This window comes from Callorhinchus milii, unplaced genomic scaffold (assembly GCF_018977255.1).
Source record: "Callorhinchus milii isolate IMCB2004 unplaced genomic scaffold, IMCB_Cmil_1.0 Scaffold27, whole genome shotgun sequence".
In the NCBI taxonomy this organism is placed as follows: Eukaryota; Metazoa; Chordata; class Chondrichthyes; order Chimaeriformes; family Callorhinchidae; genus Callorhinchus; species Callorhinchus milii.
In genome coordinates this window covers 1,706,638-1,722,630 of record NW_024704768.1, presented here as the reverse complement: position 1 = coordinate 1,722,630, position 15,993 = coordinate 1,706,638, and the positions used below count along the sequence as shown (strand labels likewise).

Sequence of the window (15,993 nt, the reverse complement as noted above, 5' to 3'; positions counted from 1 at the left end):
CCACCAAAAAAAATAACTGATATAAAAACATTTTTTGTGCCCTCATTATTGTGCGCGATTGATGTGAGGCGGCGTGACAGAGAAAAGTGTTTGATCAAAAAGCGGGGTGTGATCATCCAGATCATATTGATTTTTTTTCCTGATACGGTTTCAGTGGGAAAAGCCTTGTTTTGGGGATTTCCCGAACTTGAAGGTGTTTTTGAACCGAGGCGGGAGGAATGTTGTGTCGGGGTTTTGAGGCGCAGACAATCAGTCAAAGGCGCTAAAGTTGTGTCTGTAAAATCCATCGCCTGTAATTACCTCTTTTGAATCGCCCTTCTTGCCCTGGCGGCTCTGTCACTGGATGTACAATAGCACCGACCCCCTCTCTCCCTCTCTCCCTCTCTCTGTGTGTCTCTCAGTATTTGCTTCTATCTTAGCGGCGTCCATCCTTTATCCCACCATTCGGCCATTGCCATTATTTCCTTGCGCCGAAATCGGAAGAGAGAGCGAGAGACAGAGAGAGAGAGAGAGAGAGAGAGAGAGGGAGAGAGAGAGAGAGAAAGAAAGAAAGAGAAACAAGACACTATTTTCTTTCCATGTGTCGTGGTACCTCATGAGCAGCCATTGGGGGAAAATGTGTATATCCAGGCCTGAAGACAACCGATCCACAGAGATATTAACAAGCGGAAGATTAGCTGCTGAGCTAAATGGATAGGACGCATCGTTGCCAAAAAGGTTCTGTGAAAAGCTGTGGTTCTGGGGTTAAAATTCCTATTTAAAAATGTAAGCTGTCGGGCTTCCCAATTTGGGAACATGGAAGTAAGAATTAAGAATCGACGCAATTTCTGATTGAAGGGCGCTGGAGATATGTAGCGACTCTGGCCCCTTCTGAAATCAAAATCTGCATGCAAGACTTGCGGAAAACTGCTGAGACATAGTCTTTTTTTAAAAAAAAACACGCTCAATTCCCTTGTTGTCCATATTGGGGGTAATTTGAAGGGACGCGGGCGAGGATGCTTGACAATCCTAGACAATTCTGTCTGTACTGATCGCGCGCTAAGAACTTTTTAGTGCCACAGAAGTTTACCACACTATTAACCCTCCAAAGAGGCTTTCAGACCACTTATTGTCACACAAACACATACCTAGACGTAATATTACCCTCCAGGAGGCTCGCCACATGAAAGCAAACAATAGACTCTCTTTTTTTCTAACTGAGCCCTCTTTAAACTCCTGTTGTCACGCACTGGTCTCTCTCCTGTAGAATGAAACGACGTGAACTTTACTGACAAACAAAGAGAGGGAAGCTCTGACTCCGAAATTTTCAGCTCTGTCTCTCTTTCTCTCTCTCTCACTCTCTCTCTCCCCCTCCAAAAATATCGCCTTTCGTTATCAGCGTTGTAAATTGGTTTTACAAATGTTCTGTTTGCATATTATGTGCGCCCATGACAGCTGTGGTGTTGTTAAATCTCTGCCTTTTGCATTCGAAATTATCACTTTAGGTCATTAAGAAAATATATGTTTGGACTTTATCAGTACTTTTGGTCTATTGCTGTTTTCTCGTGCTGACTGTGAACTGGAGACGCTATTACTGCCTTCCTTTTCTGTGCTTTAACCACTAAATATCAGTGAATAGGTTCAACATGCATGTACATCTGTGTGCACGTATGTGCGTTTATTGTGCATACATGCAATGATATGTTTCATTACGCAACACAGAATTAGATTGCATATTCTCTTGTCTGTCTATACATGTAAATAGCATGAGAATGTTTTATATCAAAATGCATACAACTCAACGGATAATGTTATCCGGTATAATGTAAATTTGTTTTAGCTGCATACACGTGTATATATTTGAATTCGTTTTGCTATGTAGAAAGGTATATCACATTCCTTTAAATAGCTTTAAAAAGATGTGTGTGTACTTTTCTGAAGGAGCTGTCTGTTTCTATCTAAGCTGTTCAAATCCGACGTTGTTATTCTTTTAAAAGTAGGGTGTTTGTATCTGTAGAAAGATAGGCCACAATGAATCATGAAGATGTTTAGAAATTAGCTTATTTATTTTTGCAAACACACCGAAGCTAAATTAGCTGCACTTCATGTTTTTTGGTGTCTAAGCAAAGCGCCTGCTGAAAACACCAATTGCAATTATATGGTTAACTTGTCTCGTCCTAAGTTTCAAAGAATTTGATTATTGCAAATATTTGTTTCTGATTGTTAAGTAACTGTTTTTTTCAAACAGGAATATATTTAATTGCTGCTCCCTATGTGTCTCTCTCTCCCTTTTTCTTTCTGACCGCTTGTTTTATTTTTCTCTATGTATCTCTCCCTCTGTCGCTCTACCACTTTCCCTCGCTCGCTGTCTCTCCACGTCTCTCAGATGCCGCCTGTCTCGCTCTCTGTTACTCATTTTATTCCCTCTCAATGTATCTCTCATTCTACCTCTTTATTGCTATCTCTTTATCGCTATCTTCCCTTCTCCCTTTCCCCTCTCTATATCCCCCCCCCCCCCCCCCCCCCCCATCTCTCTCTCTCTCTCTTTCTCAAACTGATATGTGTACAGAAAGCAGGTTGTGAAAAAAAATCCTTTCCAATAATATAGATCAGATCAGTAAATCCCACCACTTCGAAGCAGCTGACATTGGAAATTAAATTCAGACAATAAATTGAATATTTAATATTGAAAAAAATCCCTCGTTTGGGTTCTGAAAGCCAAGATTAAAATATCAAACTTACAGCGAGCTGAGTGTTCCTTAAACGCTGTCATGCCCGCATCACTTTCTCTTGCAATATTGAAATCCTGACAAAATTTGACAAATCTAAACATCCATTAAGTGACTGCAATTAGATACACTTGCTAAGTATTGAAAGGAAGGGGAGAGAACGAGACAGTAGGAGAGTCATACATTTCCATTTTGACTCTTCGTTTCTTAACGTTGAACCCCAAATGCCAGAGAAACTGCTTTTACTGACACACACATATAGATATATAATTTCTGTTCATGTCAACTGAGAATCCTCCACGCTGGGATTCAATATAAAATGTGCGGAAAATTTCAAGTCGTGGGAACAAACAAGCCTAGCATTAGCTCTAAGCAACATTGATTTATTTAAGTTGTTTATATATATATAGAATAAAATAAAAAAGCGACAATCAAAAACTTTTTTTCCCCTTCCTCCACCTCCCCTCCTCTCCACTTCCTTCTTCTTAGTTTCTGAAATGACTTTACTGGTAGCTGAACAAGTACTACTGATTGCAACCGCTTTGCTCTTTCCAAAATCTCACACTCGCGTAACAAGGGCTGAGGGGTTTATGCCATAGAAAGCGCGTCTGTTGTTTTTATTAACGACACGTTTATGAACAATCAAATGCTCATCGTAAAACTTTACGGAAAAGCATAAAAAACATTCACGAGTGGTTGTTGAGTCTAACCACCATGGAGGCAAGGGCTTGGAAATCTACCCAAGTCACTCAATGCACGTTTACACGGATACTCTGGCAGAAAAGTCTGCTTGTGGATGCATATAGTATTCAAAACTATTTATATGTAAAATTCTTTTCCCCCCCCACCTTTTCAAAATCTGGTCATTTAATCCGAGCGAAGCTTCGAGCAAAGTTCCCAAGGTTCTTTGGAATTTGCAAATGCACACGATGCGGTGTGGTTTTTTCTGACCGTATTATTAGCCGTATGTAATAATTATGCATTTTAATTCGATTTTTGTCAAGGATCCAATGCATACTCGCCAGCTATAGCGCGAGTCTGAGATTAATTGAGCAAAGAAGTAGTCCCCTTTTTTTTGAAGGTGGTGAATAGAATTCAGGCGCATTAAACACGCCTGGGGTGGACTGATATGAAGTAACTTTAATTTTTAAAAAGCTCATGTTTTGCAAAAGCCCTTTTCTTGTCTTGTTAATATGATAATGCTGTTTAGCCACCAGTCATTCACCCCCCCCCTCCCTCTCCCCCCCCCCCCACCCCCACCCCACCACCACCACCACCCACCCCCCCCCCCCCCCTTTTCTAAAAAAAAATCCCAATATTAAACAGATCGAGTCTGGCGCATTGATTCCCCCCACTGCAATTTTTTTTGACAAATAGGGCCCACGTGAGGTGCGGAGACCAATGGCAGAGTGAGGAGCCCAGCAAAAAAATAATTACCTGCTTTGATTGTTGTATAGGAGATAAGAAAGTATACATACACTCTGCTAGAATATTCCCTTAAATGTAAGCCACAATGTCGACAAGTGGTGCTCTCACTAACTACTATGTCGACTCGATTATAAACCATGAGAACGAAGAGATGTTCGCGGCTCGCTTCGCCGCCTCTGGGTCGCACCCTCCAGCTCCACGACCTGCGGGATTAGTCCCTGATTGTACAGATTTCCCATCGTGTAGTTTCACTCCCAAACCGCCAGTTTTTACCACGACCTGGGCTCCCGCGCACTCCCAGTCATCGGTGGCCGTCACCGGCGTGTATCACCCCTACTCCCACCAGCCTCATCTGGGGACTGACACCAGGTACATGCGCTCTTGGCTGGAGCCTATCTCAGGCCCCGTGCCGTTCCACCACGGCTTCCCGTCCACCGGCAGGCACTATGGGGTTAAGCCCGAGAGCTTCCCGGGGAGGAGAAGCGAGTGCACCGACGGCCGCAGCTTCACAGACTACATCTACGGATCTTCAACAGATAAGATTTTGCAAAGCATCCCGTCCCCAGGTTCGGAGACCATGGTTTCAGCCAAGCACAAAGACGAAAAGACGGAAATTGATCCGAGTAAGTACTTGCAACATCAAAGTTATTTACAACCGGGAGATTATACACTGGCTACATGACACTCTGTCCAAAGGTACTAAATTACCCCTGACCAGAAGTGCATGAATACACAGCGTAGCCTATATACCTGGGAGCATCTTTGCTCGTTTTAAACCGGGAGCCACGTATTTCTAGGACAATTTAATTAAGTTTCCCGTTCACTGCTGTGGACGCTGCTGATATGCTCTGTAGTTCAGTGGAAAGCCAAGGTGCCCATTTGCACCTGAAAATGACCACAATTCGGTTCGTTGTGTGAGAGAAAAGAATGTCAAAATGTCATTTAACACCTGAATATAAGGGATAAACACGAGAGGGGGAAGGGGGAGAGGGGAGAAAGCAACTAGGATGAAGTGACTCATCTCGGGGTCTCTGGCCTTCACGCGTTCAGCAAATGTTGTGTATATAATGCAAATGACCCCGATTCTCATGTTCAGTCTCGTTAGCAGAACAGAATAGAAGAGAGAAACTGAACAGGAGGGGAAAAAATAGGAAGGCTCATTCCAAAATAATAAGTTTCAGTCACATGGCACATCATTGAAAAAAAGACCCCGAGCAAGTAGAGCGGTTTGTTTAGATGTACAGTGCATTACAGGCGAATATTGACCCCCTGGAACAATTCGGCAATTAATAATAATAATCATGTAATAATCCTTGTATTTGACATAGCGCCTTATCACTTTTTCGAGACTTCTCAGAGAGCTTCACAGAATATACTGTAAAGCGGATTGACTGTGTATTTTGTGGGCCAATTTATGTGAACCAAGAAAAACATGTTCAAAGGGGTTTTGCTAAAACCTGAGAATGTCGGAATAAACCGATAAACAGGTGCTAGGCCACTGTCTTACGCCCATTAAACACATAATAGTTTCACCTACCTCTCATAAAAGGCTTCTATTTTTTACTTTAATGCAATGTTGGTTCATAAACGGAACCACTTATGCCTAGAAGCCGAGAGGTTCTTCCCTGTTAGACGCGTGGAAAGCAACGGCTGTGTATTTTATAGCCTCGAGTGCTATTCTAAAGCTCCCACCCCACCCTCCCCACCGTCCCTTAACACACTAAAAGTAAACTAACTTCTCCAAGTCACCCGGAAGAAGCGAAAAATATAGTGAGAATGCTCTTAAATCTGTGAGTTTTACTACGAGGATGAGGCGGTGCCTTAAACACAGAAAGAGAGAGGCGTAATTAACTGAAGTATTTAAAATTTGAATGTATTATCTGTGTCCATTTTCCCTTCATGTTTGTGTGGGTTTTGGAGTGTCTAGAGTTGTTTTCTGTCGTGCAAATGGAAGTTCAATATTGACCCAATTCCTACCTTGTTTTCAGGTAACCCTGCAGCAAATTGGATACACGCTCGATCCACAAGGAAGAAACGGTGCCCTTACACCAAATACCAAACCCTTGAGTTGGAGAAGGAATTTTTGTTCAATATGTATTTAACGAGGGACCGTCGCTATGAAGTTGCCAGGGTGCTTAATCTGACTGAGCGACAAGTCAAAATATGGTTTCAAAACAGGAGGATGAAGATGAAAAAAATGAACAAGGAAAAGAGCGACAAGACCAGCAATGAAAACTGACGTGACATTATTAAAATATTAATAATATCGCCATATTAAAAGTTCGGAACTGAGGACTGTGCGCTTTTTTTTCCTATTAAATTAATTTACCAAAACTTCCCTCCCTCCATCCCCTCCCATCATTGTCCTGTGTGCAAAATATACCACAGAAAAACTCACTCCGTCAGTCGACCCGAAACTCCATTTTGTTTAAAGAATACTTGAATTTCTATTATTTAAAAAAGTGTAAGTTTTAATCACACTTGTTTATGTTATATATTAGGCGTCGTGAGTGTGTTACACACATTTTTTTGTACCGAGGTGCAGAAAGAAAACTGTGTCAATTGTTCGTTTCTGTCTTGGATATTTTATTAGTCCAATAACTGTTTTTGTCACTATTTTTGTGATGTTATATTTTCGTTGTAGTCCGTAGATCTATTTAAATATATTTGAATCCTAACTCCAAAGGGGTCTTCATTGTTTAATCTCATTTAATAAAAATGTGCTTGGACAACACACAAGCGAGCAGAGGTGGCGCATGATGTGTTTTCGATGGCAATTTTCAAAACCTAATCCGGTCAAAAACAATATCTTTAATAAAAGTAAATTCACAATTCATCCCTCTTTCGGGAGCTGCAAATGAACAGAAAAACAAAAGAGCAAAAAAAGAAGCTTCTAGTACAAAAGATGTTTTCATATTCCAGCGAATTAATTTAACTAGATTTAAGAATAGTGGAGTTTCACTTTTGTTCACAAAAATACATTTTAAATGAACTCCATTCTAAAAGTAGGCGAATTTTTTTTTTACTTGCGTATTTTTCTCAGGGTTTTTGCATGTCTCAGACTGTAAGCGATTGAGGGTAATACCCAACCAGTGTTATCATTTAAGCAAAATTTTGGATGAATACAAAAGTGGTTTGTTTTTCTAACTATACAAAAGAAATCCAGATGTTTCACAGGTGCTATTGCATTAATAGGTTGCATTATAAAATCGTCGAAATCGTTAACAAAAAGCAGCAGAAATTCTGTAAAAATCCAGATTCCTGTGGAATAGTGCGTATACACAGCGACACTTGTTAAATCCTAATTGTTAAATTTGATTGCCTTACAAATGCGCCTCAGTGTTTTTTTTAAGTGAGTGTAATGGAAATGTATATAACATTCGTGAATGGGTTTCTTATTGCAAAATATTATTATTAGTTTTATTAATTTAACTACACACAAACCATGAGATGCTCTTACACGGAAACGGAAACAAGTTTTTTTTCTAAAAAAAAATGATATTCGTGTTCACTCACTTTTGTTCCACAATTTTTAATGCAATCTGCAATTGAGATTTCTGCCCAACTTCGGAACTCGCCTTCGGATCCTTTCCCCCCCTTGAAAAAGTGCTTTTTGAAAAGCGTGTAAGCGAACGTTTGTCCTGAACGTTTTAACTTCAAATTCGAAATCATTTCAAATGGCGAGAAACGTGGCATTTTGCTGCCACATTTCTAGCCATTGATGATCTCTAGTTTGTCATAGTCTGGCCGCCACTATTCAGAAGATATGTCCTCAAAGCTCCTCTCTTTCTCCATTGGAAACACTGTGCAAATTGCTGGTCTGAAATGTAACGCAGATAGAATTCCATCGCTCTGCACGTGTGTTTGTTTGTGGTGTGTCTACAACTTAACATACATATTCTCAAATATATTGTCTTATCCCTGGTGACATATTCAACTCTTCACACTTGTGTGCGTTCGACTGTTGCAGAGAGATGTGGAGAAAATGAGAGAATGGATTTGTGTGTATTTGTTCGCAGTGTTGCATTGCAGGAGATAAACAAGACAGAGACAGGGAGAAATGTGCCTTCCCTAAATTCAAGAGAAGCTATAATATCGAGATATATTATGTTTTGTAACAGATATCATACATGTGATACGGAAAGGATACTCAGGGTGAGAAAATACACCTAGTTTCTCAGCATTTTCGTTTGGCTAAAATGTTAATGAATGATCCGCAATTTCCTCGGCTGTGTTAATGGCAATGTGCAGCTCCCATGGAAACTATTGGTGGTAATCGCATAAGAGCTTGCTTACTGCTTTCAGATTAATATATCCCTGCACTTGAATTGTACTGACCTTTACAAAAAAAAATTGATTTTGATTTTACACTGGAAGCACTAACAAAGAGGCACATGGGATTATTTCCATCGTGAAACCCGTTTTTAATCCCTGTTTTTTGCAGCTCAACTTGAAACATGAACGGCTTCGGTTTAGAAGCAGAGTTGAAACAAAAATTGTCATCGAACATTAGCGCTCAGAAATCTATTCTTTCTTACAAAACAAGTAAATGATGTTGAACCAAAATAGATAAAGTAAGCATTCGCTGCCGTTCGTAAAGTATTGCGAAAAGGAATTTATATTTCAAAAGGTCTTGTGTAATAGTCTCGCTTCCTTTCGATTAAATATTTTCGTTGTTTGTATATATAGAGAGAAATATATATATATTCTGGCCCCAGTTCTAAGCGACTCTAACACGCATTCTCCCCTGCGTTTATCGCCTTTTTGGGTGAATAAAAAAGGGGGAAAAACGATTTTATTGGATTTTTCTCCAGGAAGTTTTCAGATAATGGTCTTGCTTACAGCCTTTTATCTAGAAGCTAGGGGAGAGAAAAGCTTCCGGAAGAGGAGCTCGGTATTTATAACCCTGTTTATCCCATTGCTGTGGATGAGACGGCAATAGACAGAAAGAACCAGAAGGACAGGCTAGACGTCTGCCTGTAATTACTTTATGGTTTAATGAACGTGAGCACGCTGGCCTCTGAAACTCGATTATTTCTCGTGTTTTGTCTGCAAGCTGGAAACGCAGAGGCTCCAATGTGGCGAAAGAGATCAAAAGAACCCAGAGAGAGAGAGGGAGAGAGAGAGAAAAATATATATATATATATATATTACTCGACTCACACGGCAATGTGCATTGGAAAAAAAAAGGGCAGCTCGGATTCGTGTAAATATGCGCCCCCATTTGTGTCATACATGTGGAGCGTGTAAGCCGTGTTGTGTGTTCACATGCGTTCGTGACATTGCAGAGAAAATAGGTCCCGAAGGCGTGTGCATCCCAGAAACGGACGCTAGGTGGCAATCTTGCTCAAAAGTAAAGCGGTTTCACTCGCCTGATGGCCCAAATCCTGGCATTATTTGGAGGCCCCATAAAGAGTGGGCTCTTGTTTTCACGAGGAAAGAAACATATTAGAGTCGTGCAACTTACCAATATACTAAATCAATCTTTAGCGAAACAAGGAGAGTAGTCTTTCGGGTCTTTTTTTTCAACACTGACTACTTTTTAGAGGACTGAATTGCAACAGGACCGACTGACGCGTTTTAAAATACTGTCCACCCATTCTATTCAAGCAAATACAATTTTTAAATGGGGTTAAAAATGCGTTTTATTTTATAACATTTAGATTCGACATGAGGAAAAGTTTACAGACTGGTGAATCGCAACATGACCCGTCGCATTTTATTTGTATGTCTTAACTTTCCTTAAAAAATAAAACACAGAAAGACAACATTTTGACAAGCAAATCTGCACAATTTTAGCCACACACAGTTTGCTCGCAAACGAATTCGATTTAAGTAGCAATTAAAGAGGAAACACACAACGTCACAATTTGTCCCATGCTCTCGGATACACTTGGAAACGAAGCTTTGCTTATTTTTACGATGCAAAAAAAAAAAGTTTTTACAAGCGACGGGCATAAATCTTTGGACACATTTATGATCAGGACCTTGGCAAAAGACACTGCTGTACAAGCAATATTAATCTACTAGAAAGAATCATAAATATATTTATAAATAATTTCGTGATAATGATACAAGTGTCAGGTCAGGAAGTGTAAACTCATGTTAGGAGGAATCCGCGCTGGGGAACTCGCTAGTCTTAAAATTTTATTGTGATTTTTATTACAACTGTAAATGTTAAGATTGTGAAACATAAATAGATGAGACATTTATGGAGCCCACATTTAATTTTATACGGTTCATGGGAACTTTTCTGTTTGATTTTCGTTGACATTGTAAGCTATGTGTTCCTTTGATAAGGATGTGAAGTGCTCAACGCAATGAAATGGGAACAGGATACATGATATATAATTACGCGTTTTATTATTTAAAAATATAATAATAGCCTTCCGGTTTTAATTAACGCAATTAGACTTTAAAATCCAGTGGATTGCGAGGTTAGATGTAGTTTTGGAGTTTCTCTTAAGGTATCTGTAAGGATTTAAGACGCGAAGACATTGCCAGGATCGACTTGATTATCGATTGCAAAAGCATCAGTCTTGTCGGTAATTCAAGACGAAAATGAAAAGCCGTTTCCGTTAACAGCGAGCAATTTATTTATATTTTCACAGATAAAACAAAATGCTTTTAAGTGTTGCTTAATTAGGAGTGAAATGAGAGGCGCGGGGTCGTGCGCTTGGGGTGGATTTAGTTCATTCATTTCGTTTAGTATTCAGAACGCCAATAAGCAAACAAAAAACAATTATTTTAAAATCAGAATATACTTTTGGTTAACAACAAAAAGTTAAATAATAAGATCCACTTTGGTGCTGTAATTACAATCCTATATACACAGCCATTTGGCGTTTTACGATTTCAACTGAACTTAGGTAGGTTTTGGACTCTCAACCGATATTTATCGACCGAGGTATATAATGTACCCTAGGACTCTTTTTTGCGTGAATCCTGAAAATTCCTGACTTTAAAAATAGCCATTTTCTTTTACCTTGTTGATTTTTGGCTCAGTAATTGGCGAGATGCTTTGTTTTTCTCAACATTTTTTTTTGTGAGTGCAGAATGACTGCCGTCTTAGAGTTTCCTTGGCATTGGGTAAATATTCTGAATCCTTTCAAACTACCCTGAATTCACAACACATTATATAAGTACCTTTTTTTTAAAAAAAGAAAGTAAAAGCCACAATTTAAAAGCCCGACTCTGCACTTTCACTAATCTCTAATAAACATATTAGCACAGATACAGACACATAAACACATACACATACTCACACACTGACTATTCCCTGACGCCTCACTAATAAAACCAGTCCAGTTCAATATTCGATTTTGACTTTTTCTTTGGTTTGTCGAAGTTTCACAAATGAACTTTTTTTTATATATATGTTCAAAAAGTCAACATCGCTTTGTGTTTGGGAAAAGAAGGTGAGCCGCCTCACATCATGGGGAGTTCATGTGGAATTGCGCTAGACACTAACACACCATTATCAAGGTTCTAACTGCTAACTTACATTATTTTATTTTACTAGAATTTTTTAGTTGTGTGGGTTTATTTGGGGAGGGGTTATTTCATTGCTGGTCGTGTAGCTCCTACGTATGTATTATTTTTAAAAAAGTACTCATTGGTGGAATGGGATGGAATGATATTGAAACGAATAACAATTTCACTTGATTTTAATACACTTTTCTTTGCCACTTTGCAATGTGCCAAGACCGGATTAGGAATTTCACGCAATGACACAGACCAGGAAGAGTGTGATACTGAATTCGGATCGTGTTCCAGAGAGAAACTGCATCCATAGGGTGGAACAGAAATAGTACATTGGCATGTTATGTTTGTGTGCATTTACACGGGGACATAGTGAATCTGACTGCTTCATTGCTATGTACAAGACCAATGGCATTTACCCATGTATCGCAAAAGCCGTGTCCATACCAGCACTGAATATATTTAAGCAAATATTGCACCAAACGTGTTGTGATGCTTCCATTATTTTAATCCGAAACCTTTTTTTGAGTCATCCAGGTTGAGTTCCTTGTGGAAATAGTAATTTTAAAACATTGCAAATGGCTGACCTGGTAAATAAGACTAACCGAATTGATTCGGAAATCATAAAATGAAAACTTTAGTCCCCAGTCTGCGGCCTAGACAGTCATAAAGCCCTTTGACACCCAATGTTCGGAATGTCTTATTCACTCGTGTTCCAGTCGCTACCTGCATTTTGTTTCCTTTTAAGGCCAAATAAATCCAATTAATTTTAACCTAGCACTATATCAGTTCTCCCTCGCGTGATTTACGTGTTAAAGCTACTTAGCAAGATATGCTTATAGTTAAATTAGCCTTCGTTTGTCTCCTCCCTGCAAACCCGCTTCCTGATTTCTTGCACCTGGGTCTGATTTTGACAATCTCTATCTTTTTTTGTATGGTGAAATAAAATAAAATTGAAAGAAACTCGCAATTAACCGTCAATTTTCTTGACTTGTTCCCAACTGGGAGTGCATACGTTGTGTGAATATGACGCAATAGACATTTGTTAGATGACGCGTCTTTAAGTTACCATAATATACCTTTTTTTTGAAAAAAAAGTCTAATCGTCTTCAAATTTATTACTCTTGTACTCCCCCCTCCCCCTTTCTCATTTTGTATTTCCATCCAGACTCACCTCCTCTTGCCCCATATTGTTACCTGTGTGAAGGTAACCTCGACTCACCCCTCACGGCGCATGTATTTAAACCGTGAAGAGGCTTTATTTATTTCAAATAAAGAGGAGGGCAAACGATATTAATCCGCACCTTCCATTTCTTCCATCATCTTGAGTTTTTGCAGCAGTCTTTACGTCCACATACCTCCCCTCAATACCCCTTATTCCAAGTCATTGCTACACAGCACAGCCTTCCGTCTTCAGGATTCAGGATTGATGACTATAAATTGCCTCACCGCCGGGATTTTTGGAGCTCTCGCTGGTGGTGTTTAAGGAGAAAGCCAGTGACAGGCAGAGTAAGAGCTCTACCTACCGACCAACAGTGTAGAACACACGAGTGCTTTTGCCCAGACACACATACCGACACAATGATCCTGCTCTGAAAACGCTACAAAACCGGGGTTTTTTTTGCAGAGCGCCAGTCTCCAGGTGTCTTTCCCCCACTTGCAAAACCTCCAACGCCTTGTGAGTGAGGTTTTTTTTCCCCCCCGAGTGATGAGTTCCTATTTTGTCAATCCTCTCTTCTCCAAATACAAAACCGGCGAATCCTTGGACCCAACTTCCTACTATGACTGCAGATTCCCTCAGAGCGTCGGCAGGAGTCACGCGTTAGTATACGGACCAGGCAGCGGCGGGCCTGGGTTTCAGCACCCTTCACATGTCCAAGAATTTTTCCACCATGGAACTTCGTCCCTTTCCACCTCCGGATATCAGCAAAGCCCGTGCGGATTGACGTGCCACGGGGACGCCTCTAAATTTTATGGATACGAACCTATGCCGAGGCAGTCGCTTTATGGTACCCAGCAAGAGGCGAGCATGGTGCAATATCCTGACTGTAAATCCTCCTCCGGCAGTAACACTGGCGAGGCACAAGGCCACTTAAATCAAAATTCGTCTCCTAATCTAATGTTCCCCTGGATGAGACCGCACGGTTAGAGCTTTTTATTTCCACTTTCTCCCCCCCCCCCCCCCCACTACCCTTCCCTCTTGTGTGATTGCATTAATAGGGGGAAAAAGTTATTTTTTAAAATTAATATTCTTAATTGATATGTATTCAACCAATACAATATATTTGCATGATGATTTGAATTCGATAGCTATCTATGCAGCTGTATGTATATATGTATATATGCAAGTTGTTGTTATTTATAATCTATATATACATTGGATATAATATATGTTTAAAAAGCAATTATTTGCATGTTAATTGCATGCCCATAATATTCCTTTGCATGAGAGCTGTTAGGGAAATTGTATCTGTTTGGGCTCATATAGTATTAAACTTAATGGCTCTGATTAGGTGGCTGTTAAATGGTTGGTTTTCTCCTTAGCGCCAGGAAGACGGAGCGGCAGACAAACCTACAGTCGCTTCCAAACGCTGGAGCTGGAGAAAGAATTCCTTTTCAACCCCTATCTGACGCGGAAGCGTCGGATCGAGGTCTCACACGCTCTCGGACTGACAGAAAGGCAGGTCAAAATTTGGTTCCAGAACCGCAGGATGAAATGGAAAAAAGAAAACAACAAAGATAAATTCCCGAGCGCCAGGGACGAGAAGAGCGAGGAACCGGCCAACGAGGAAGAGGAGAAGGAAGAAAAAGAAGAGGTGGAAGAGGAGACACCGAAGGAATAACAGACAGTTGTATTTGTTAAGAAACATTAATGCTAGATTTCTGTTTACAATTGAGTTATAGCATGGACTCCCATCTCTTTATTAATCTATCTAAGTTATCTCAAAGTATATGCGCCTCGGTTATACTTTGCTTATAATTTTATATTCCAATTTGAATTTCTTGCCCTTTTTTTTCCTGTCTCTTAACTTATTTGTGCCCGTCCTTCACTATTGTCGCTTTGAACTACCTATGGAGCCAGCGCAGTAAAGCCTCAATCAGCCCCCGGGGATCCACATACAAATCGATAATAGTGTTACAATTCGCTGGACACTGTCGCTTCCCTTAGAATTCTTTAATGATTAGTATTTCTCCTGACTGGCTGAAAGCTACTGAGTAGCGGGACACACTATTTTTTTAGAAAAAAATAAAAGCTGATTACACTACCTAAAAGTGCTGTGATAAGTACACAGCATGTTAAACCATTTTGCTTAATGCTGCTTCTCTCTCTCTCTCTTTCTCTCTCTCTCTCTCTCTCTTCACTTCCAAACATGCTCCCAACAACTAAAACTGCCTATAACGACAATGCACAGTATTGTGAAAAACATATCATTAAAAAATATGACATAGTTTAGGTATTAAGTGCACTGATATATGTCTTGGTAATTGTTGTCGCAACATGCTCGAACTTCGTAAGTTGTTTTATGTAAACATAGTTCTGCGTGTGTAAAAAAAAACAGTATGAATGTAAAAGGGGATTGTTGTGATGAACGACCCGCATCAAGCAACAGTCTCTTTGTATTGTGTATGTGATATGTGCAAAAGTGAATGTGATAACGGTAAAGTGAATAAAGGTTGGTTTTCAAAAGGATTAAATTGCCTATTAACATGTCACAGTATAACTTTTCACCGGCACAAATGAAAATGTCAATTACTTTCCCTTCCCTCGTGAATGACACAGACATCTCCCGATGGCTTGTAATGATAAAATATTTAAATACTTTTGTGAGGCTTTTTTTTTGGAAAAGCGGTACTTGGTGTCACCAATTATGCGCCTGGTGCAACAGAACCAACATCACTCCTCTCACATAATTCCTTTTGGAATATTTTTGTCAAAAAAAGTTCATTTGAATATTTAAAGAATAGAGTGATAGCTCGAGAAGATTAAGATCATACGAGAAGAACCTATGAACACCACCTGAGAAGGTGAGATTGGGGAAGGGAAATTATATTGTGTTTCTACATATTTAAATATTTCTAAATAAATGAGACACACAGAAAGGACAATAAATATATACAACAACGTGAAACATCCCATTGCAATACATTCTTGTTATATCATCAACAATATAACTTCATGATCACCAAATCTATGTATACAGTCTTATTGTTATTCAGTATCAATAATCAATCCACACAATTGATTGAAAGAGGAAGAGTGAGCTGTAAAGTGATTTTTGAGGGGAAACGTGAAATAACACTTTGTAAAGTAAAGTCATTATCCAAATAGTATTGGGGGTATTTACGATCGGGGGGAATATGGTGCCAATTGTGT

The 15,993-nt window shown here is 39.7% G+C and overlaps 2 protein-coding genes across 2 annotated transcripts; both read left to right on the top strand.

The window, feature by feature from the left end:
• The first annotated feature begins 4,060 nt into the window (after nt 1-4,060).
• hoxc9a (homeobox C9a) lies at nt 4,061-7,084 on the top strand. Its single transcript, XM_007909658.1, has 2 exons — nt 4,061-4,759; nt 6,125-7,084. The coding sequence occupies exons 1-2, from the start codon at nt 4,222-4,224 to the stop codon at nt 6,373-6,375; spliced, it is 789 nt and encodes a 262-aa protein (XP_007907849.1). The 5' UTR covers nt 4,061-4,221; the 3' UTR covers nt 6,376-7,084.
• Nucleotides 7,085-13,037: 5,953 nt separating this feature from the next.
• Nucleotides 13,038-15,435, top strand: hoxc8a (homeobox C8a). Its single transcript, XM_007909657.2, has 2 exons — nt 13,038-13,762; nt 14,163-15,435. Exons 1-2 carry the CDS (start codon nt 13,327-13,329, stop codon nt 14,459-14,461), a joined length of 735 nt encoding a protein of 244 aa, XP_007907848.1. The 5' UTR covers nt 13,038-13,326; the 3' UTR covers nt 14,462-15,435.
• The last annotated feature ends 558 nt before the right edge of the window (nt 15,436-15,993 follow it).